This window comes from Notechis scutatus, chromosome 10, assembly GCF_049901735.1.
Source record: "Notechis scutatus isolate UNSWTSFEM ecotype Mainland chromosome 10, rNotScu1.2, whole genome shotgun sequence".
Classification (NCBI taxonomy): Eukaryota; Metazoa; Chordata; class Lepidosauria; order Squamata; family Elapidae; genus Notechis; species Notechis scutatus.
This window is the reverse complement of record NC_142018.1, coordinates 22,024,553-22,047,243: the sequence shown is the minus strand read 5'-3', so window position 1 is coordinate 22,047,243 and position 22,691 is coordinate 22,024,553. Positions and strand designations below refer to the sequence as shown.

General features: G+C 47.4%; 2 protein-coding genes across 9 annotated transcripts in view; one reads left to right on the top strand and one right to left on the bottom strand.

Moving 5' to 3' along the window:
• The window catches only part of STK26 (serine/threonine kinase 26), a 24,176-nt gene extending 18,812 nt beyond the window's left edge, over nt 1–5,364 (top strand). The window contains exons 8-12 of the mRNA XM_026687053.2: nt 812–960; nt 1,122–1,215; nt 1,578–1,640; nt 1,734–1,870; nt 3,029–5,364. Of these exons, the coding sequence (XP_026542838.1) occupies nt 812–960; nt 1,122–1,215; nt 1,578–1,640; nt 1,734–1,870; nt 3,029–3,050 (465 nt within the window). The 3' untranslated portion in view covers nt 3,051–5,364. The remainder of the gene's footprint in view (nt 1–811; nt 961–1,121; nt 1,216–1,577; nt 1,641–1,733; nt 1,871–3,028) is intronic.
• On the bottom strand, nt 4,981–22,691 carry FRMD7 (FERM domain containing 7). 8 transcript variants are annotated; one of them, XM_087972249.1, is made up of 14 exons: nt 22,473–22,661; nt 22,089–22,182; nt 21,338–21,523; nt 16,876–16,980; nt 16,335–16,377; nt 14,835–14,952; nt 13,663–13,760; nt 13,295–13,409; nt 12,771–12,918; nt 11,442–11,537; nt 9,999–10,162; nt 9,165–9,233; nt 8,483–8,558; nt 4,981–8,166 (listed from the first exon to the last, which is right to left on the bottom strand). In XM_087972249.1, the coding sequence occupies exons 6-14, from the start codon at nt 14,885–14,887 to the stop codon at nt 7,147–7,149; spliced, it is 1,839 nt and encodes a 612-aa protein (XP_087828375.1). In that variant the 5' UTR covers nt 14,888–14,952; nt 16,335–16,377; nt 16,876–16,980; nt 21,338–21,523; nt 22,089–22,182; nt 22,473–22,661; the 3' UTR covers nt 4,981–7,146. The 8 variants fall into 8 exon arrangements, with proteins under 8 accessions (XP_087828375.1, XP_087828371.1, XP_087828374.1 ...); XM_087972245.1 differs by having other exon boundaries at nt 14,835–14,913; nt 22,473–22,602; XM_087972248.1 differs by lacking the exon at nt 22,089–22,182 and having other exon boundaries at nt 22,473–22,612.

Genomic DNA, 22,691 nt, shown 5'->3' with positions numbered 1-22,691 from the left:
AACATCTGTTGACCCATGAATGCCGGTGAAAGAACATTGAAAAGTTTAGTCTAATCGTTGCTCTTGGAGAACTTACTGTTTAGGCCAGTGAAAGTTTGGGTCATTGCCCTGGAGTGCAGGAAGGGTGGACTTGTTTAGATCTCAAGGCCTTCGGAGGATTCACTTTTGGGATCTGAACTTCCACAATGGTGGTTAGCATCAACGTTAAAAATTTTTTTTAATGTTGTTTGGGGTGCTGAATGAATTTCCCAGAATGAAAGGTAAATCAATAATAAACAAGAGCCAAAAAAAGCAAGGTGTATTTACAAGATCAGGAGTCAACGAAGCGGAAAGAGACAATTCACCGCAGTCAACTCACTGTGGGACAATTCAACAATTCAATTTAATTATTTAAAAGAATTAAAACATTATTTTAACTTTTGCCATCTGCGTTTCATTTTGTCCCTCCTTTCTTTAACAATTCTATTCCACGATTCTATTGAAGGAACGATTCTGTTCCTTCCATGTTAGAGGAACTCTTGTTCTGCGTTGAGTTGTCCCATAGCACGTTGGCCATGGCAAGTTGGCGTAGACCCATCTAGAAGGCCCTTCGAGAAAGTATGTTTTGAGTGGGTTCCGGAGGAGCCCTTCTCCAGAGGAAGGCCTTTCCCCACCCCTGGGCTTTCCTCCCATGGTGGTTGAGCGTGAGAATTTGATCCGCCGGTCTTTAGTGGAAGGAGGCCATCCCTTCGATCTCCCGCCCTTGTCCATCTCCAGCGCTTTGGGGCCCTGCTGGAGAAAAAAACAAATCGACGCTCCATATCTTTTGCAGCGCCCCACGGCCAAGGAGCTGCTGAAGCACAAATTCATCCTGAAGAACGCCAAGAAGACCTCTTACCTGACGGAGCTGATTGACAGGTTCAAGAGGTGGAAAGCGGAAGGACACAGCAGCGACGAAACTGACTCGGACGGCTCGGATTCGTGAGTCTGGGTAGTGGGGGGGCTGAAGGACCAGCTGGGCCTCCATGCCCCACGGCCGTCCAGATCAGGAGGGCCTGAGCCCCCTTGTGAAAGTTCCTAACAAGCCCACCTTGCCTGGTCCTCTAATGGATTGACTGACTTTGCCCTTTCCTGCCTCTCAGCGAGTCTAGCAACAAGGAGAACAATTCCCATCCCGAGTGGAGTTTCACTACCGTGCGGAAAAAGCCAGACGCCAAGAAAGTGCAGAACGGAACGGTAAGCTTAGCCGGCATATTTACTACTTCTTCTTCAGAAGGGATCAGAAGGATTTATTCGGCTTTTATCAGACGAGAGAACGAGCCTCTGGGGTTTGTTTATTGCCTACTGTCAGTTGTCCACCTCTGCATTGATCGTACCCCAGATATCCAAGAATATCTGTTTAAAAAAGCCCTTAAAGCCACCATTCCCATGAAGACATTCCCAGATTAAGAGGGCGCTGTGAAGCCGTTTGTGGGCAAGACTCTCCTGCTCTCCCACCTGGAAATACCAGCTGGGTAGAACTTGCCTGCGGAGGCTTCGGCCTTGGGATTTCTCAGGGTTTCCGGGCGCTTGAAAACATCCCTTTTCTGACTTTCTAGGACCAAGACTTCCTCAAAACCTTGGGCTGTTTGGCCCTGATCATCAACCCCGTGTTTGCAGAGGTGAGTCTCTTGACCCCTTCGCCCCCCCCCCCCCCCACGGCTGCCGCCGAAACCCCTCACCCCGCTCTCTTTGCCCTTCCCCTCCGTGCTCAGCTGAAGCAGCAGGACTCCAACAACGCCAGCAAGAGGCAGGCCATTGAAGAGCTGGAGAAGAGCATCAGCCTGGCCGAAGCTGCCAGCCCCGGGATCACCGACAAGATGGTGAAGAAGCTGATGGAGAAATTCCAGAAGTAAGATTTGGGATGAGGGTTTGGGTTTCACGGCGGCTAGTCCTTGACTTACGACCAGGATTGAGCCCCAAATTTCCATTTGCTAAGCAAGAAGGAGCTGTTCAGTGAGTCCTGTCCCAGGTTAATGGCCTCTTTCTTGCCGCAGTTGTTAAATTAGTAAAGTGTTAAACAAATCTGGTTTTTCCATGGATGTTGCTTGTCAGAAGGTCGCAAAAGGGGATCACGTGACCCTGGGATACTGTGACCGTCATAAATGTGAGCCGGTCTGAATTTCGAGCACTGTGATGACCCAAAGGGGCGTGGCACAAAGGCAACACAGTCAGATAATCTGTAGGAGTCCCTTTATTTGCTCCAACTTTGCCCCCAGTGTCCAGTTACCTTCTGGGCTGGAGAAAAACTCTCCCAGGAACAGCCTTTGGCTGCAGACAGTGGCCTGAAGGAAAGGGGCTCAAAACATGTCCAAAACATGGTCAACACAAACTGTATCTATCTTATAGTCCAAACAAGGTAAAATGGGGTAATTAGTCTGACAGGGCAGGAGAAGGAATTCCAGAGGTGAAGGAATGGCAGTAAATCAACCCGGTTGAGAGGATGCCAGGAAGGCAAATAACCAAAATCAACACAAGATAATCTCATGTTTGTTCCCAAAAGGCTCTCAGCTTGCATCTCTTTTAAACTCCCTTCCCAGGTGTGGCTAATGAAGGGAATCAGGGCCCTTTCCTCCCCCGTAAGCCATGCAACTCACGTTGCTCCCTTCTCCATTCCTCCCTGCATGCCCTAGGATGAAGAGGGGGTGGGCCTGGGTCTTCCTCCAAACTCCCTCTCCCTTGTTCCACTTCTCTCTTGCTCTGCCCAGCCGGACTTTGCCCTCCCCCAGTTTCCTCCACAGCCAACGGAGCCACACTCCCGCTCCCTGTCAGCCATTCGTCTTCCTCCTCGGATTCAGACTCTGACGGGGCAGGATAAGCACAGGGATGCTGCAATGGTGTGAAACACGGTCTTGAGCCCCTTTCCTTCAGGCCACTGTCACGTCAAATGGCCACGGAAAGGACTGCTGTTAAGTAGAGGGCTACCTTCTTTAGCGGAAGACACCCCCCCCCCCCAATAGCTGGGACTCCCTGATGGAATCTCCCCTCCCGGCCTTTTCTCTCTCCCCAGGTTCTCTGCCAATGACTCCTGAGGAAGGACAAGCCCCCACTCTCCCCCAGGATGCCGTCCCGCCCGGACACAGCTCCTCGCAGCCCACCAACCCCTCCTCTGGCTCCGCTCGGCTCCTCCTCCTCCTCCTCCTGAGTTCCTTGTGCCTTTCGGGATCATCGCAATAGATGTTTTTTGATGATCGCGGATTTGGATTTAAGGATTTAACTCCACTCTTTTGTAAATGGCATCCATGTTTTCTGTTTATTTCTTTCCTCTTTTTTTTTTTTCTCTTTTTCTTTTGTAAAGAGCGACTCTTTCATATTTTAGTCCCCAACTTCTCTAATCCAGCATCGAACGAGATGAAAACCGCCTGTGCCGTTTGCTTCTAGGTGCAGTTGGGAGCTCTCAAATTGCCAGGGTGGATCGGCCTCCTCCACAAATCTGGAGCCTTTTTTTATTTTCGACTTTTGCTTTTTAACTTCGTAGGAAACACCATTTGGGGAGCGTTTTGGGTTGGTCTTCTCCTGTGCCCGAGTTGCAGCTCTCCCCAAGCCCCCCCCCCAAAGCCAGAACTCGGCCCATCCGTCACGTTGAGGAGTGAAGGCTGCGTGGAAGCACTTCTCCGTTGGGCCCTGTTTGGGCCCCACCGTCTTGCTTCGGGCCCCGTGTCGAGCAGGAGGAACTGGCCCCAGCCGCCTCCGCTCACTTGGGGTTTGGCACAGGGTTTTATTTTTTTTGGGGGGGGTGTGCCTCACCTCCACCTGAAAGCAATACGTCAGCGGCTTGGCCAGTCACCCTGTAACTCCATGTGCAGTTTGTACGCGTCCCTGTTGTAGAGCCACCCATCGCAGCAGCGGCAACGGGGCCAAGGGGTTGGGTGTCAAAGAAAACCGAGGTGGCAGCGGGGCCCACACCTCTGAAGCCCCCTCCTCTCTTTATGTTTGTTTTAAAAAAAAAAAAAAAAAACATGCATTGCACATGATGGGTGTGGCTGCAGTTGCCATTTTGGTTCCCTTGAGCCCCCTGACACCCCCCACCCACCCCATGAAAGAAATGTTCATCATGGTAAGAAATTTTAAAAAGCAATATGGTTGAAATACGGTTTTTTTGGGGTGGGGGGGTTGGCAATAATGGACCCAATTCAACCGAGTTGTTTCTCCTGGAGTAAAATTGGAGAAGAAGGAGAACCTGTCCTGTCTTGGCCGTGTCCGAGCAGTACCTGAAATTGTGTCACCAGCGTTTTTGTGGGTGTGGATTTTTTTCTTTTTCCTCTCGTAAGATATTGATAGACTTACGTCCTTGAAGTCCTTTACATGCATCAGCAGCTGTTTAATTTCCCCCTCCCTTCCGACGTGTATTTTTAAATATCTATTTGCCAGTTAATATGCAAATAATTTGAGTTATAGATATTCTTTCACGGAAAAAGATAAGTACTTTGCAGTACAAGAGGTGATTTTTTTTTTCTTTTTCAGAAAAGGTAGAAGAAATTATAAACTTGCTTTCGATTATATATTTATGGTACTGTTGAGATGAGTTTTTCTCTCTTTTTCCTTTTCCACCCAGTTTGTATATTATGCTATTGAAGTGTATTGTATTTCCGTCTTTAGTTGTGGAAGTGTGGGTGTAAATTTATTTTTGATAAAAAGTCTGGATATGTTTAATTTTATAGTTCAGATCTGCACATTTTTTTTTTTTTTTGGGTTTTGCACAACCTTCATTTTAAAGGATTTGAAGTGTATCAGCCAAATATGGAACGGAGTTAAATAAGAGTGCAAACAAGCAGTTATTTTTGTTGTTGTTGTGATTAAAAGTTGCCATTACAACCTTTTCTTTGTAAGGAAGGGGGAAAGAACACAGAAAGATATAAAGACACTGGCAAGAGATGGTGGACAGAAATGCCAAGGGCGATTATTTTCAATGGTGCCTACACTGTAAAAAAAAAAAAAAACCCACAAAGAACTTTTAACTCCCTTTGTTTTAATTTTAAAGAAATGTTTGTTTAAAAAAATGGTTTCGTTGCTATATATACCTGAAACACCATTAGAAATTTATATCTGAGGGGAGGAAGAAAACCTCTGGACATAGTTTTTGAAAACAATAATGTTACGGATTAAATAAAATATTTTTATAAATGTAGAAGCCGTTCAAGTTGTAAATACAGTTTGATTCGAAGCTTTACAAAATAACTGTATCATCCAAGCAGAACCGTCGCGCTCCTTCTTCCCAGCCTCTGCCTAGTTCTGTAAATCTGTTTATAGATGAAGCTTCTTTCACACTTTGGAGGAAGGGGGACGCGGAAAGTCAAAGGGTTTAAAAAAAAATGAAAAACACAAATAAATATTTAAGTTCTATAATCTTCTGTGGTCCTTGTGTAATTGTGTCCCAACAAAAACACCCCAGCCAAGGACCAAGCCAGGAGGCAAGTGACATTTTTGCAACCTTTCAGCCCCCATCAACCTTTCTGAGATCCTGGAGAAGAAGAGGGATGTCGACCCCCATAATCCCCAATCTGCTAGGCTGGCCGGGCATCATGGACGATGAAGACCGCTGGATCCGAAGGGGATGTAAGGGGAAGAAGGCTTTCGTTTCCCTGGGAGGCAAAATCGCTCCTCGTTGGCTAAGACAAATCACACCTTTAAGAATGATAGTCCAATCTTGAGAAACTTCAGGAGAGAATTTGCAAAGAAGACACTCAACCTCTGAAACAGTCTCAGAAAGTGGACTTCCAGGTTTGCATGTAAACTGAATTTTTTTAACAAAAATGTGCAGCAGATAAGATGGTGTCTGCTGGTCCTGAGTGCCTTGTCCCAAGGGTGCTGAGCCAGCTTGGGGGGATTTGAGGGCCAAAAGGGGACCCCTTTTGCTGAAATCCAACCAGCTGAAGAATTGCAATGGCAGAACAGAGCAGGAAGGTGTCCCAAAGAATGGGTGTCCAACCTTGGCCGCTTTGAAGAGCCGTGGACTTCAACTCCCAGCATCGCTGGCGGGGGAATTCTGGGAATTGAAGTCAGAGGTGGGGAATTCAGCAGGTTCGGACTGGTTCTGGAGAACCGGTAGTGGAAATTTTGAGTGGTTTTGGAGAACCGGCCAATCCCACCTCTGACTGGCCCCGCCAACCCCATCTCTTCTCTGCCTCCCATCGAGTCCCAGCTGATCGGCTGGGCCTCCTTTGGTTGCCCTGCACAGGAGAACGGAGCTGGAAAGCAGGCTAGTGGGGTGGGAAGGGAATGGGATTTTGCGGTAACCTTCCCCTGCCATGCCTACTAAGCCACGCCCACCAAGCCACGCCCACAGAACCGGTAGTAAACATTACTGAATCCCACCACTGATTGAAGTCCACCGGTCTTAAAGTGGCCCTGGTTGGACCCCCCTGCTCTATAGAAAATCTTTTGTGGTTTTCCTCTGGCTTAGACAACGCCACGAGTGAGAAAACTGAGCGCCATCCGCTCAGCATCGCAAGCCTTTGAAAGGATCTCCCCAGTCTTCAAAATCTACGAGGGAAAAGTGAGTAACAAACCAGGACTGGGGAAAACCGTCCATGCCCCACATAAACCTGAGAACCGCATACAGTGCAGGTGAGCTGGCTCCGTGATGGGCAGCATCCTACGAATTGCCAGGCTCCGCCCTTTAGGTGGACACCAGGCAGCCTTTGTGCCACTGTGCATTTACAACTGGAACACATTTTGGCATTTCTAGCAACCCCACAGGCCACAATCGAAAGCTTTTTTTAAAAAAAAACAACGAAAAAGAAAATGGTAGCAATGCTAGTTCAAATCCCAACTGTTGACTTGCACCCGGTGCTAGCAAACTTAATTCTTTTTTTCCTCTCTCTCTTACCAACAAGCTCTTTTCTGGACTTCAGAGTCAGTGGTTGATCTGGGAACTCCCCTAAACTTGATGCAAAATTTAATTTGTCCAGTATTATATTTAGGATCCCCTCTCACAAATATGTACTAAATCAATGAAACCGTCCCTTTATTGAGAAAAAAAACCCCTGATATGTAAAGCCAATCCTGCTTTTCCTTTAACAACAGTTCCTTGAACTCTGCAGGTTTTTAAAAAAATTCACAAATAACCTGACAAATCGGCAACATGCCACGTACTTTCGACTGGTGCTGCTGTTGCTGTTGTGCTGCCTACATCAAATAATTGGAGGTGCTCTCAGGATGGTGGATGGTGGCGGCAGGAACCAGGGTCTCCTCTCCCTCCAGCTGGAGGCTCCCCGAGGAGAGGTGAATTCGCACCCGGGGTCTTTGGAGCACCCGCCCGTAGAGGGCATAGTAGTCCGGGAGGAGGTCTGAATCGGAGTCACTGGATTCGGTCCCACTGCCCGTGTAGCGCTCTGCGGCTCGCTGGCCTCGGGGAGGTTCTGGGAAGGGCGGCTGGCTGAGCACGCATTGCAAGAGGTCAACCTTCCTGCTGGTCAAGACAGGGCAGGGTCCGAGAGGGCGGAACTCGGAGCCGCAAGGGAACCGGATGGCTTTGACGTCCGACTGGCTCCAAGATCTTTTGGGGGCCTCCTGAACACCGTAGTCAAAGACGTTCTCGTCGTCTTCCTCCAGACTGAGGTGGGTCATGTAGGTGGCCTGGGGAAGGGCCAGAGGCTCCCTCGACTTGGGGTTCCTTGGTGGCTTCATGGGTGCCTCGCAGAGGTTGGCCTCCGCCCCTCTTTCCTCAGCCCGGTCAACGGTGGGGCTTTTGGGGTACTGAGGTGGCCGGTCCACGTAGAAGAAAACGGGAGGAGACGCCACCTCGGAGGGCTGGTGGGACGCTGCCACATAGGGGACATCGGTGTACCTCAGCTGCTGCCTTGGGCTCCTCTCTCTCACGCTGCTCAGGGAAGGGCTCTGGCTGGTGCCGTCCAGCCTGGAGCTGGGCTGGAAAGAGGTCAGCGGGCTCCTTGGCCCGTAGAGACCGTCCGGTTCCCAATCGTGGTCCAACGCCGTGTAGACCACCGGGAAGGCAGAGCTGCTTTGGGAATGGAGCAGCAGCACCGTCGGATCTGCTTCGGGTTTCGACCTCTCCAGCTCGTCAGCAAAGATGACTTCCACGGCCGAGTTCCTCCGTCGATTGTCCAGCGTGGGCTCAGAAGTGTGGATGCCGTTGGCGCCGTAGTAGCTCCCCATGGTGCCGTAGACAAGCCGCAGGTCTTCCATCTGTGGGGAAAGCGAGGCATCAATGCTTAAGCCAAGGGGGTTGAACGCACACAAGGTTTGGGCTCCCTTCTTGAGGCTTTGTCACCCAAAGGTGACCAACAATCCATGTTAGGCTTGTTTGGGCTGCACTTTAAGGAAGAATCTGCGAATCCCACTTTCTCCGTCCCTACAACCACACCAAAGCCAGCAAAACGGGCTGAAGCTCTCTTTTTAAGGTGCCCATTTGCTCATGGGGGGAGGGGGTGAGAGGGCTGCTAGCTTGAGCCTTTCTTTTTACCCCTCCCCACCCGATTCCCCCCTGACTCAAATGACATACTTGTTTGGAAACATCCGTTAGCAGATCCGGGGAGGAGCGGCATTGCCTGTCATGGTAGCGAGAGGAATAGCGTTTCCTGAAAGAGAAAAACCAACCCAAACTGGCCAGGGGTGTTTTAAACGCTTCTGCAACCTTTTGGCCAGCAACTTCTGATAACACCCCACAAGGTGAGGTTCGCAGCCCAGCAAAATGGGACTCGAACACCAAGATTGGGGACCTCATTACTTAGCAGGAGGTGCATTTCTGCGGGGCTGTTCATGGAGTTAATCCTCAAGAAAGCCCAGCTGTTCCTTCCACCAGGTCATTTATGGGTGAAATTTCAGGGTACCTGAGAGGACCTTGCAAAGCTTTTATAGAGGAGGAGGAGGAGGAGGAGGAGGACAGCAGAAATCGAGGAAGAAGACTGGAGGCAAAAATATTAACGACTTAATTAATTGCCGGCCATTAATCCCTCCAATTAACAAATAAAAAGCCACCCCATAAGTACAACCTACATAGACTATCCCAAAGCTCGCATTTTGGGGAGGAGAGGAGTTCCCTGAGGATGGGGCTCCAGCCACAAGTCCAAAAGCTTGGAAGACAAAACCTCGGATACTGACCCAGATTGGATCCTGCAAGATTATCCTGAGACCCGTAGACTCGCCTTCGTTTGTGAAAGGTGTCCTTTCAACAGGTAAATTACCTCTCGAAGGGCAGGCTCTTCTGCTTCCCTTTGGTCCCGTGTTCCAGCAGCTGCCTCTGAGTTCTCCCGCTGTTGTGGCCAAGAGAGAAATAGTTGAAGAGGAGCTGCCTCTGCAGCACCCACCAAAAGGTTTGAGGCCGTTCCTCGGGGAGGAACAATTCCCAGAACAATCCCAGGGGCTCACAGCTTAATATTTCACACCCCGAAAAGACAGGAAATGGAGGGAAGCAAAGAGGAAGACTTTGGGGTAGACAGAGCCAGCCACAGGCACCCAGGCTAGAGAGTGTGGCTGGCTTCCTTGTTCCCTCCTAAATTGCTAAATGTAATTTAAATTTATTTCCCCTTAAATTATTAAATTCCTCCTAATACTCCACTCCTCCGCTCACAACAGAATACCCTATATCACCAGGCTTGAAATTCTGGGCTTGGACAACCTTGAACTACACCGCCTACGGTTGGACTTAAGCGTAGTACACAAAATTATCTGCTACAATGTCCTACCAGCCAATTACTACTTCAGCTTCAACCACAACAAGAGCACACAACAGATACAAACTCAATGCAAACTGCAAACTGGTCAATGCCTGGAATGCATTACCTGACTCTGTTACATCCTCTAACTCCCAAAACTTTACCCTCAAACTATCCCCTATTGACCTCACCCCATTCCTAAGAGGTCTGCAAGGGGCGTGCATAAGTGCACCATCCCTGTCCTATTGTCCCCATTGATTCGTACCTGTTTCCTGTATTCTTACTCATGTTTATACTTATACCTAATATCTTGTAAGCGATTGACAAATCAAATCAAATGAATAAATAAATAAAATAAATTACCTGTAACGGAAACTGGAGCCTTTGCTGCAGAGAAAAGCTTTGGGTTTTGACTTTGGCTCCGTGGAGAGGCGGAAGAAGGCATGGTATTCAACGCACATCTTCCAAAAAGCCTTACAGGTGTCGCGACTCGCCATGGCAAACTCCAGTGTATCTTTGCAAAGAGCCTGTTGGGGACGGAGAAGGAAAACGCATCAGTCCAGCCAGTGTTTCTCAGCGTTGGTAGCTTTAAGGCAGGTAGACTTCCGTTCCCGGAATTCTTCATTTCCAGTCCAGCCTGGAATTTCGTTGTTGTCTCTCATCCATGCTCTGCTTAACTTTTCAAGATCAGCCAGCACCCAATATTTCTGAAAAACGCAGCTAGGGAATAGCAGAATTACAGAGTTGGAAGGGGCCTTGAAGGTCTTCTAGTCCAACCCCCTGCTCAGGCAGGAAACCCTAGATCATTCCAGACAATCTCTTTCTAAAAACCTCCAGTTTTGGATGTCTATGGAGATTCTCTGCCTTCCAGGTCATGGTTGTCCCAAAGGCGCCTTTTTCCTTCCAGAGGCAACTGGATTTCTTGGTGTTTTTTTTCTTTTGAAGACGTTTCACTTCTCATCCAAGAAGCTTCTTCAGCTCTGACTGGATTTGTGGGGAATGGAAGAGCTGAAGAAGCTTCTTGGATGAGAAGAGAAACGTCTTCAAAGAAAAACCAGAAAGTCCAGTTGCCTCTTGAAAAAAAGGCACTTTTGGGACCTCCAGCATTGGAGGACCCACAACTTTTGAAGGCAACTTGTTCAATAATAGAATGACTGTGTTGGAAGGGACCTTGGAGGTCTTCTAGTCTAACCCCTGCTTAGGCAGGAAACCCTATAGCATTTCAGACAAAGGGTTGTCCAATCTCTTCTTCAAAACTTCCAGTGTTGGAGCATCCACAGCTTCTGGAGGGAAGACGTTCCACTGATTGATTGTTCTAACTATCAGGGAATTTCTCCTTAGTTCCAGGTTGCTTCTCTCCTTGATTAGTTTCCATCCGTTGCTTCTTGTCCAGCCTTCAGGTGCTTTGGAGAATAGCTTGACTGCCTCTTCTTTGGGGCAGCCCCTCAGATATTGGAAGGCTGCTATCATGTCCCCCCTAGTCCTCCTTTTCATCATACTAGACATACCCAGTTCCAGCAACCGTTCTTGTTTTAGCCTCCAGTCCCCTAAGTCTCTTTATTTATTGGTTTTTCTCTGAATGTTGGTAGAGGCCCCCAGAAATCCTTCCCTATTCCTCCTGCAATCCACCCCAAACAATTTGCAGCAATGGTTGGTTTCAGCCAGCCTGCCTGCTACTTTGATGGATCATTTCTACAAAGAGTGTGCCTTAGACCAGAGAAATATCACCCAACTCAACCCACCCACCCCCAGACAGTGACACACCCCCAGACACAAACACAACATCCCAATCCCCTCCCAAGGTACCGAAACGTTGGCGTGGAGCTTGATCAAGAAATGCTTCCGTTTGAAACTCAGTTTCCGGATTTTGGACCAGTTGAAGGTATTAATCTTGGTGTTTCCCTGAAAAATTAAGAGCCAACAAGCAAATAGATCAGCCTTGATCACTTTAAGCCTTGTGGACCTCAACTCCCAGAATTCCCCAGCCAGCTGCGCTGGCTGGGGAATTCTGGGAGTTGAAGTCCACAGGTGGTGAATTGAAGTCCACAGGTCTTAAAGTGGCCAAGGGTGGACAGCTGTGAAGTAGATAAAGATGCCACCACGAACACCACACCTGACCAGTATCCAGTTGTGGAAGGTATGTCCCAAAGAACCCTTTTCAATGGCTTGGCCTGAGGCCTCTCAATGCCCGGCACAAAGTGGGGATTACATCTTTTGAAATTTTATATCTCTTCTTCCCAGCTGCCTCATTTGCACCAACAGAATGTGAAAACCAAAAGAGTCCCCTTCAACCAACAACCGTTAAGTGGTTGCAGAGTTAAATCTATCCTCTCCTTCTCTCTTTTTTTCTTCTCTCCCCTTCCTACTGTTTTGCTGGAGAGAAAACCCTCATCTTGGCACCCGAAAACAAAAGCAGGGCCCCCCTCCCGTTTCCCTCGCCCCTTCCCCAGCTGTGGGCGAAGGCTGCCATGGAGCCGTCAACGTCTGGCCTGCCCTGCACCCGAAAGCACGGGAGCTGCAGCAGCCTGTAATTGCCACCCCAATGAGGCTGCTATTCTCGGAGGAAAATTACACGCTGGAGGCTCGTCTCCCTCCTGTGCAACCCCAGTGATCTGACCTGGCAGCCGCTGGATTTAGCAAGGAAAGGCAGGCGTCGAGGCGCCCACATCAGAAGGTGCTGGGCGAAGCCACGAACGAATGGCATGGGGCTTTTCCCCAGATGCCCAGCCTGGCTTCCCCGGGAGTCAATTCCCCAGGCTGTACTTCCAGCAGGAAGCTTTTAATTCACACTAGAAAGGACTTTGGGGGATAGGAGATGCTTTCCAGTGGCTCCATTCAGTCATCAGAGAGATCATCCCTCTCGAATGATGGACAGCTGCCAAAAGCTCTGCTTTAATGCTGAGAGCACCAGGGAGCAGAATCGGAGGTGATATTCAGTCAGTTCTGACCGGTTCTGGAGAACCGGTAGCGGAAATTGAACGTGTAGTCAGCTTTTTGGAATCGCACCACTGCTCCAGGGGGCAGAATGCTGCCAGATCAAAGAACCCACGCTTGTGATTGGCAGCTTCCCCTATTGGGCCTCTACCTTGCTTGGAAAGGTGTCCTAACGGGGGGAAAAAAACAAACCACGGTTACCCGCAGCACCAGGACCCCCATGTGGGTAACTGCCAAGTTGATCTGGGTCCCTTCCCCGTCGCTGGCAGGGTGGGGACGAATGCCGTACATCTCCAGCTTCCTCGCTATGTCCAGGAGCTGCACATCGGATTCAGCCGGAGTTTTGCCCCTGGAAAAAAGAGGATGGGGGTCAGCAACCAAGGCAGAGAGAAGAGCCCAGCTGCACCCCTACCCCCTATTTGTGGGCTCAACCGAGACGTTTCCCTCCCAGTGGTGTTGCCCCCAGTTTGGAGACTGGAAATCTGCCTCGGTTCTCAAGTTTCTGATTTCCAGTTTAGGAAGTCCCACGGAATGAAACTTTCTAGCCTTCATTTCGTTCGAGCTCTCACTCCAAGGAATCCTGAGCCAAAGTAAAAAGTCTAGCACTGATGCTGTTACCTAGTTGGGCCATGAAATGTCTGCCAGGAAGCCGCCGAGCTCAGAGAGCACCTGGGAGCCCTAAAAACAAAATTAAAAAGAGCAAGTGGAGAAAACCGGCCACTTACATGTGCTTCTTATGGTAGCACATAATGCTGCTCTTCAGGTCCTCTTGGTTCAGCAGGTATTTGTGCGTTTCCAAGTGCTTTCGGTCCATTTCTTCATGGAAATCGCCCAGCGCGGCTGCAGGAACGATCCACACAACGAAGAACACTTCTGGTCAATGGAATTGCCTTTCGTTGGAGGCCACACACCCTGCTCCGTCCACAAAAGCCAGGAGCAAACCCAGGACCAGCCCAGATGCCACGGCAGAAGGTGGGGTGGGGTGGGGAGAAATGCCACCCCGTTTGTTACCCATTGGGGACGTTTCCCTCCCCAAGACCCAGCCGCGTCCTTGCCCTCCTCTTCCTCTCCCATCGGAGGCTCAGCAACGCACATTGGAGGAGATGCGACGCCATCAGAGCCGAACTGTTCTCGCTGCAAGGGAGCTTCCCACAGGCCAAGTCCTTCTTGAGCTGAAGGGTGAACAGGTACCTGGGAAGACATTTTTTCAGGGGTGTGTGTGTGTGTGTCTCACTACTCTGGCTCCCCCCTTCCTCCGGAGGGACGACATGGGTGCGTCTCGGATTAGGAGCACATTTGGGAAGCAGAATTTCCATCGCTGAGCAAGAGCTGGTTTTACACCAGAGCTGGGTTTACACCAAGTTTACACCCCATTGTTTAAAGCAGGGGTCTCCAACCTTGGCCACTTGAAGGCTGGAGGACTTCAACTCCCAGAATTCCCCAGCCAGCACAGCTGGCTGGGGAATTCTGGGAGTTGAAGTCCTCCAGCCTTCAAGTGGCCAAGGTTGGAGACCCCTGATCTAAAGGAATCGGTGAATCCATCCGTTGTTGAGTGAATCCAGCTCCCCACATTGACTCTTGCTTCTCGGACGCCGCCTGGGAAGATTCCCAAAGGACCAAATTCAATGGCAGGTGGCCAAACACTTGAATTTTGATCACCTGGCCGACAGCCGTGGGGTTGCTTGTAAGCGCTAAGTCGTTTTCCCAGCGCTGTTGTGAGTTTGCACGGTGGCAAAATAGCCCAGATAGTATCTAGCCTTACTAGATACGCTTCTCTCTGCTTCTCTCTGTTCATTGCCAGCCTTAAGGGCTAGAAACTTGAATTTAAAAGGACTGGCACGAACAGGAGAGAAACGGCTTCTTAAAAGTTTGCTCAGGATACAGACAGCGTGTCAGCGATTATCCCTTGTTTTTAATGGCATTATTCGCCTGGTTTATATATTTAATATTTAACAAGATTTAGTTTATTTATTTAACAATGCGCTATTTAAATACGCTTAATGCCTTTAAATACTTCCTGCCTCCTGTTGCTGTCACAGCAATAACAACAATAAACTTCTTTGCAACTGTAGGCAAAACAGTTTAACCAGAGAGCCGCATTTCAAGTAAAGCCTTCTTTTTAAAACGGACAGACAGACAAAAGAAAATGAATCGTTTTTCAGGATGCAATTATGCATTTTATTTATTTTAAAAGGGACGCCTTAGCAAAACAATGCATTCAAAACAACCAGACGGAAGGGAAGTGAAAAGCAACAGGCCGCCTACCTGGTCAACTCTTCTTTCAGATGACCTGGATCCACTGGGAAAAATTTCACCATAAATTTGAAAAGAATGTCCTTAGGATCTTAAAACACAACATCTTCATAAGTTTGGTTTCAAAAGTCTGTCGGGAACATTTTCACACATCTTTTCATTTGAAAAGCGGCTCTTTTTTCACTAAAGACACCCCACCCCACCCCAAGCCCAGCCATTCCCACCGGCCCCCCTGAGAAGGATCCCTCCGTCCCTGGTTCTTCCATTGCAGGGGATCTCCAACCTTGGCAACTTTAAAGATTCATGGACTTCAACTCCCAGAATTCCTTGCTGGCTTGGGAGTTCTGGGAGTTGGAGTCCTCCGTCTTCAAGGAGCTGAGACTGAGAAGCACTCGTGTCTCTGAAAACATGCAGGTTTCTGAGGATTTTTTCCACCCAGGACGTTGCATTTTTCTATTCCCCCCCCACCATCTTTTCTTGAACCCTTTAAGAGCAGCGGGGGGCGGGGGGGGGTGTCTCTGCAAAGAAATTTGCTTATCATCTGCCTTATGAAGCTCTCCAGTCCTAAAATCCATGGAAGGCAATACTCAGATGGGGATTTTATCCTCAGCTCTTAATACTCACAAAAGCAAAAAGTAAGACACCCCCCCCTCCTGGGTCTCCACCTCCAGGTCAATGCCCGTTAAGAAGTCCCCAAACTGGCAATGGAAACCATTATTTTGGGCAATTAATTGGCCCTCTGACATATTGTTTTCATGAGGGGTTCCTGGTGCCCTCTGAGCTTGGTTGTTTTCTTGCAGACATTTCATGACCCAACTAGATAATATCATCAGTGCTATAAAGGAATGGGGTTGTGGGGGAAGAGGGGGAGGAGAAGGAGGACTGTGGGGTCCTTGGTGCCCTCTGAGCTGGGTTGTTTCCTTGCAGACATTTCATGACCCAACTATGGAACGTCATCAGTGCATTAATGATGTTACCCAGTTTGGTAGTGAAATGTCTGCAAGAAAACAACGCAGCTCAGAGGGCACCAAGCACTTCACAGTCTTTTTTCCTCCTCCTCCTCCTCCTCCTCCTCCTCCTCCTCTCCTCTCTCTCTCTCTCTCTCTCTCTCTCTCTCTCTCTGTCTCTCTCTCTCTCTCTCTCCAACCCCCCCCTCCTTCTAGCACTGATGATGTTCCCTAGTTGGGTCATGCACTGTCTTTCAGAAAACCAGAGTGCTCTAAGGACCATACAACCCTCTTCCTCCTCCTGCTGTTACCTAGTTGGGTCATGAAACGTCTGCAAGAAAACCACCAAGCTCAGAGAGCACCAAGGACCCCCCTCACTTCGACCCTGAGCTTCCAATATTCCCCTTGGTTGAGATGGTTTTCACTTGCCCATTGGCGGCGGCTGGGTGTCTCCAGAAGCCCCTCCTGCCCCACCCAGGGGTACCCAGGCATCCCTCCCTCAGCCAGCAGCAAGGAAGTCTAGTTGGCTCCCCGCCTCCGCCTCTGCCTTCTCCAAGGTACTTACTTTTAATCTGCTTTGTGATGGGCTTGAGAAGTTCCAGCCAGGCCTGCAAGAGAGAGGAAGGGCAGCCAATTGTAGCGGGGGGCGGGGGGGGGGACACTAGCAAATGGTTGGTCAGAGGCCTGGTGAGGGTCTGTGGGAGATAGTCAATTCGGGGCCCACTTAGCAGAAGACACCCTTTCACACAAGGAACAGAGACGGGACTTTCTCAGAATTTCTCTTCCAGAACCTGGACTGAGCCAACCGCCCTCCCCTCCAACTGGCTTGGGCCCTTTGGGGAAGGGAACGCCCACTGCAAGCCAGGAGATGCCCCCCCAAGACCCCTTTAGCTTCTGCCCACTTCAGCAACATCGCCGGAGTTCAGCTTCTGACCCCTTTCAGAGGGGGGGACGACCCATGGAAACGGGTGTGTCTAAAGCAAGTTTAATGCAATTTTAGCAGCCCCCCCTCAGCAGCCTTTCACTCCCCACATGCTAGCCCCATGTGGCATCCTTACAGAAACAGCCCCCCAGAGGTTAGGGTCATTCCCCGCTCCTAAACTTACAGCATGCCCTGCAGAGCTCCAGAACTCCAGTCCAAAATATTCCTTTTCTGCCAGGTTCAAATGGTTGCAGCTGAGGTTAAATAATGTTTTCCCACAGGACTTTTGCTAAAGGGCCAGAAAGAGAAGGAAGGAAGGAAGGAAGGAAGGAAGGAAGGAGGGAGGGAAGGGAGGGAGGGAGGGAGGAGGAGGGAGGGAGGGAGGGGCAAGAAGATGAGAAGGAAGGAAGGTTAGAAAAAGAGACGGACGGACGGATGGATGGAAGGAAGGAAGGAAGGAAGGAAGGAAGGAAGGAAGGAGCAAAGAAGATGAGAAGGAAGGAAGATTAGAAAAAGATGGAAGAAAGGAAGAAAGGAAGGAAGGAAGGAAGGAAGGAAGGAAGAAAGGAAGGAAGGAAGGAAGGAAGGAAGGAAGGAAGGAAGGAAGGAAGGAAGGAAGGAAGGAAGGAAGGAAGGAAGGAAGGAAGGAAGGAAGGAAGATATAATGGAGAGAGAGAGAGAGAGGCAGAGATAAACAAAGTTATATGCCAAAGAAAAAGGCAGAAGCATCATGTCTCCGATTTCCACAGTCTCTGCTTTCTTCAGTTTGCTCAGGGTCGAGCCTGAGAAGGGTTGGAGTAAAAAGGGGGTGTCTCTTTTTTAATGCTTCCACCTCATTTCCTAGCACTACTGCAGCTCCATAGCTCCAGTTATTAACCAAACTTAGCTCACATTGAAAAGCCTAAGAAAGGGCCAGGATGGGAGACCACAAGGTGACTCCACATGGAAGGTCAAAAATGGCCCAGAAGATGATGCCCAGAAAATGACACGAACATGGGTATGAAACCCTAGGAAGGGAAGCCAAACTCCTGGCAGATATTTCCTTCAAAAAGGTGGGTCTTTATGGAACTCTTCCAAATTTGTGACGGAGCAGAGACCATTCCCAAGTGACTTAATCGAGAGTGGGCTTATTATAGCGTGAATTGTGTCTTTGAACTTGAGAGATACTTGCAAGAGTTGGATTTTTGAAACAAGCTTCAACCAGTGTGTTTGCCAGATGCCAAAAATTGACCAAGAAGTCTTGGTTAACTCAATTGTGCCACACTCTATTCAGGCCTGACTTCTCAGTTGACAAGAGCCAGTGTGGGAAAGCCAGGGCAGTCTTAATTAAGCAGAACAAACCAGGCAGTAATTAAGGCTAATTAAGCAGCAATAAGCTGGAAGAGTGATAAAGTTAAATACTTGATTGTTCCAGAGATTTTGAAATTTCGAGGTAATTTCAGAACTATAAACATTTCAATCTTTGATAAACCAGTGCTACACCATCTTCCCAGGCTGTTTTTCAGGCATGTTGCAGGTTCCAAAACTGCAAAGGTGGGAATTCTTAGGACATACCTGAAGTCTCCCAAATCATGGTAGGTTTTATTTAGATACGAGAAATCCTGTTTATGCCAAAGTTGCATGCTTGCACACTTATTAAATTATATTGGCATCCCACTTTAATTAGTTCCATGCCACTCATTTCTACTTCCAGATTTCAAATGGGAGAAAATATAAAAATTAAAAAAAACCCAAACTATGTTAGGAAAAAGCTTACACTGTACAAAAGTTCTGTTTGGGAAAAGTATAAGCGATATATTCTACTGAAGAAGTTTGTTTCTAAAGATGGTGTACATTATACAAAATCGGTAACAAATATATATACTTTAAATTAAATATTTAAATCTATATTTAAGATATATATGATAGAAATAGATGATAGATATAGATTATATAGATGATAGAGATATAGATGACAGATGATAGATATGATAGATATAGATGATAGATGATAAATATAGATGATAGATGACAGATGACAGATGATAGATATAGGTGAGAGATGATAGAGATATAGATGATAGATATAGATGATAGGTAGATAGATATAGATGATAGATGATAGAGATATAGATGATAGATGATAGATAGATGATAAATAGATAGATATAGATGATAGATGATATAGATTAGAGAGAGAGAGAGAGACAGACAGACAGACAGACAGACAGATCTCTGAGTGGAATAAAAATAGATTTACACATTTCTGATGTACACTAGAACTAGAAATGGTGCTTTATCCTCAGGAAACTAAGCCGTCTCTTGGAAGTTCCTGGCTGGACTGGGGTCAGTGGGCCAACTGCTCCTGGCATCCATCCAGAGGCACCTGTGCTCTGACTTGGGCTGCCAGGGGAATGGAGGGGTTGCTGACACGCCGTGCATTGTGCTCTGTGCGAAAGCGAGCCTGCTAACATCTGACAGATAATCCCTCGTTGCAGTCACGAAGGCTTAAATTGCTACCCTGGTACCAAAGAGGCAACTAGGGAAATGACAGGGTAATCACTGCCTTTTCTGGAGGGAGGGGGGGGGGGAGAGAAAGGCCTCCTATTTCCTTACAAACAGCTGAATGGCAACAGCAATTAAAGCAATTATCGCTGTTTATTCCTCCTGCTGCAGGGTTTGGGAGCTCAAGAGAGATCAGCCAGGGACTTGGAAAGAAAGAGCCTGAACTGAGGTGATGATGCTTCTGTGCCTGGGAACGATGCTCTTTTCATCTCTCTTTGAGATGCTTGCAACATCCAAGGTGTAGCAGGTGTCAGGTGAGGGTAAGCCCCCAAATCAGGAGGGGATCTGGAAGCACCTTTTCTGATTAACACACTTGACTCAAAGACAGGGAAGCACCTAAACTGCAGCTGTTCGTCCTGATTATTTGCATTATCTGACCGGTGCATTTATGGTTGTGGCTCTTGGGTGTTCGTGTGTGTGTGTGTGGGGGGGGTTTCTCAACCTTGGCAGCTTGAAGATGGGAGGACTTCAACTCCCAGCTGGCTGAAGAATCTTGGGAGTTGAAGTCCTCCCATCTTCAAGCTGCTAAGGTTGAGTGACACTGGCTGGGGAATCCTGGGAGTTGAAGTCCAACTTCTTCTCCTGCAACATTAGGCTGTTTCTCCTACCATTCAATCCGAAGCTGCCTTCTTGCAAATTAATCTTTGTATTTTGTGCACGAATCTTTGAAGGAGCCTAGACTTTCTCATAAGATGATACATGAACCCCTTCATACCATTAAGGCAAGAAAAGGGCACTCTCCTCACTCTGCTTTTTGCTCTCTCCGGGCAGAATTTGTTAAAATTCCTTCTGTTTACTGACCTTGAAATCCACTTAATAGACTTCCAGCTCATCCCACTGGTTCTGTTATCAAGAGCCTGTTTAAAAGAATCAGTTGGAAAAGTCACCCTAGGCTATCTCTCTTTCTCTCCTTTTTTGTTTTTTTAAATTCCAGGACATTATTGTGACTGTTTGACATCAAATGCATCGCGTGCCTGGAAGGTATTCTGGAGGTTTTGAAAAGAACTAGCCCAACTCTGGGCTTTAATGGAGGTTATTTCTTGCAGCAAGATGGCCTATAAAGCTAAACCCGAGAAGCAAAGTGGCAGGAGGGTGAATTGGAAAGGAAGGAAGTGAAAAATGCTGAATCTGAAATTAAAATAGGGGGGAAATTGATCCCACAAAAAGTAGGGTTTCATGATTACAAGCCAGAAATCCCAGTTTCAAGGTAGACTTAACATAGCTCTGCCTCTCAGTTTCCAAGGGCTTCTGAAGTATAAATCTTAAAATATTTGGCATCAAGAACAGCCTATCAAGATGAATATTAGTTTTAAAAAAGCTAAATTATTTTGCACATGGTCCATTCTGTGTACTTTTAGAACTAAAACCATCAATATTGTTGTGCTGTTCTTACTCAATGTTGCTTCTTTAAAACATGTATGAAGCAAAAATTCAACTGCAGTTTGATTCCAAAATGTATGTTTTTGTTGCCTGGAAGATTTCATTTTGAAACAGACCCCTTTAACTTCTGAAAGATATTTCTGTCTGCCAGAGAGCTTTCAGAAAGATCTGTCCTTTAGATAAAGGTATTGGATAATTCCAATTTTAAGTATAAGGCAAACACCATGTTTATAAAATGCATCAATGCTAATTTTACAATAAGTTGTCTCAATGATAACTATCATTTTGACTCACTACAATTCTGTGATTTTAGCTGTCACAAAACCTCTTTTTCGGCACCTGCATCTAATTCACTCTTTGGAACGTTACTTTTATAGAACAAATGATGTGGGAGCTAATGTATAAAATGACTATTTTTAAAATTCTTAACAATTTGGGGATTACAATTCAAGATGGAGGGTCTTTAAACATTAAAATGACTTATTTAACACCAGATAAAACCATAACCCTTCTCAAAAAGGGTCTTGAATTCTAGGGATATTTAGTCAAGTCAAGTCCTTACTGTGAATTAGCAATTGTTCAAAATGTGGGGAGATGCAGGCATCTAATTAATTTTTTTTTTTTTTAAAAAAAGAACTGAAATCAAAACATCACCCAGTCCAAGAAGGTCAAACAAATTCCAGCAGGCAAAATAACAGAGAAGAAGCGGCGAATATACTTACATCAACCACAAAGATTTTCTGAGAGTCATCCAGAAACTGGACTTTGAGATGAAGCATCCTTAGGTGAATGGCTCAGCAGCCAGCGAGGATGAGCTTCTCTGCAATCTGAAGGGAGGGAGAGCGTCCTCCGATTCATACAGGATTTTATTCTTGGTTGGAGAAGAACAGGAGCCCGGAGTGCAGACTCTTTGCGAAGGGGCAGAAGAGCAGAAGACCAGAAGGGAAGATGGAGGAGATACGGCAACCATCACAAAACCGGAAAAGGTTTCCTTTTGTTCACGCCTTTTCCCGTGTTCACCTCTTTTCTAAGTTCCTCCTTGCAGAGAGGCTAAAATATTCTCCCCGGAACAAAGAAATAAGAGATTGTGTTGCGTGTTACCCAGAACCAGGTTTCCTCCAGAGCTGATCCATCTGTCCTCAAGATGGAAAGACAAGCAATGGCCTGGGATGGGAACGGCCTTCTCTTCATTTTTAAAGTTTAGAACTGTGTTAGTTCAGAATTTGTAGGGTTTCTGCATCTGTCTTTTAAAAATATCCTTTTCCCTTGACGTTTAGGCCAGTGTGATCAAATAGGACAGGGCTGAGTGTAGGAATCCCCTTGGAGAACCACCTCTACATGTGCAGATGGGCTCTTAGTAAGAGAAGAGTAATCTGCTTGCAAGTGGCAATTATAGAGAATTTGGTTTCCTTTCTCATCCGTTTTTGGGTCCCCCCCTTAAAAACCTTATCCCTGAATTGGACCTACCAATACCTGTGGCAACTCTAAAATGACCAACTGGTGGTTGGCTTGTATCCACTCCCAATATCTGTCCGTGTTGCATTTCACTTCATGGTCTTAACAATATCTGGGGGGAAAAGAATAAGGAATCTCAACACCCTGAGCTGTACACCATCTACAAAATCATGTATGCAGAAGGATCTAGCATGGCTCTGAGATGTAACTCCTAAGCCGAAAAGCTTTTCGAAATAATTTTGGATCACAGGCTGGCCGAACCTCAGCCTGCCATGACTTCCTTCAACCTTGTCAGGAAGATCTAAGCATCTTTACAAAATGATTCATTTGTACAAAGCAGTTCATTTTAGTGACCATTTAAAAGACTCTAAAAAAAAGTAACATGACTATTTTCACACTTACACCATTTCACACATTGCAACATCCCCACAGTCACAGGATCAGAATTCAAACTCTTGACAACTGACTCTTATTTATGACGGTTGGAGTGTCCCAGAGGAGTTACGTGGTGCCCTTTTGCGACCTTCTGACCAGCAGTCAGCAGTCAGCGGCCAGGTAGCTTGTTTTCCTTTCTGTTTTTTTCTCTGATGTGATGGAACGGCCACCATTGGCTTGGAAAGA

Excerpts from the sequence above, each read along its gene's own strand:
- FRMD7 (XM_087972244.1), bottom strand. The coding sequence starts at position 21,394 with ATGCTTCATCTCAAAGTCCAGTTTCTGGATGACTCTCAGAAAATCTTT. Across the intron at positions 13,410-13,662 it reads GGCGTCGCATCTCCTCCAAT|CCGCGCTGGGCGATTTCCAT; the intron begins GTGCGTTGCTGA and ends TCGTTCCTGCAG. Across the intron at positions 10,163-11,441 it reads AGCTCCACGCCAACGTTTCG|GCTCTTTGCAAAGATACACT; the intron begins GTACCTTGGGAG and ends CGTCCCCAACAG.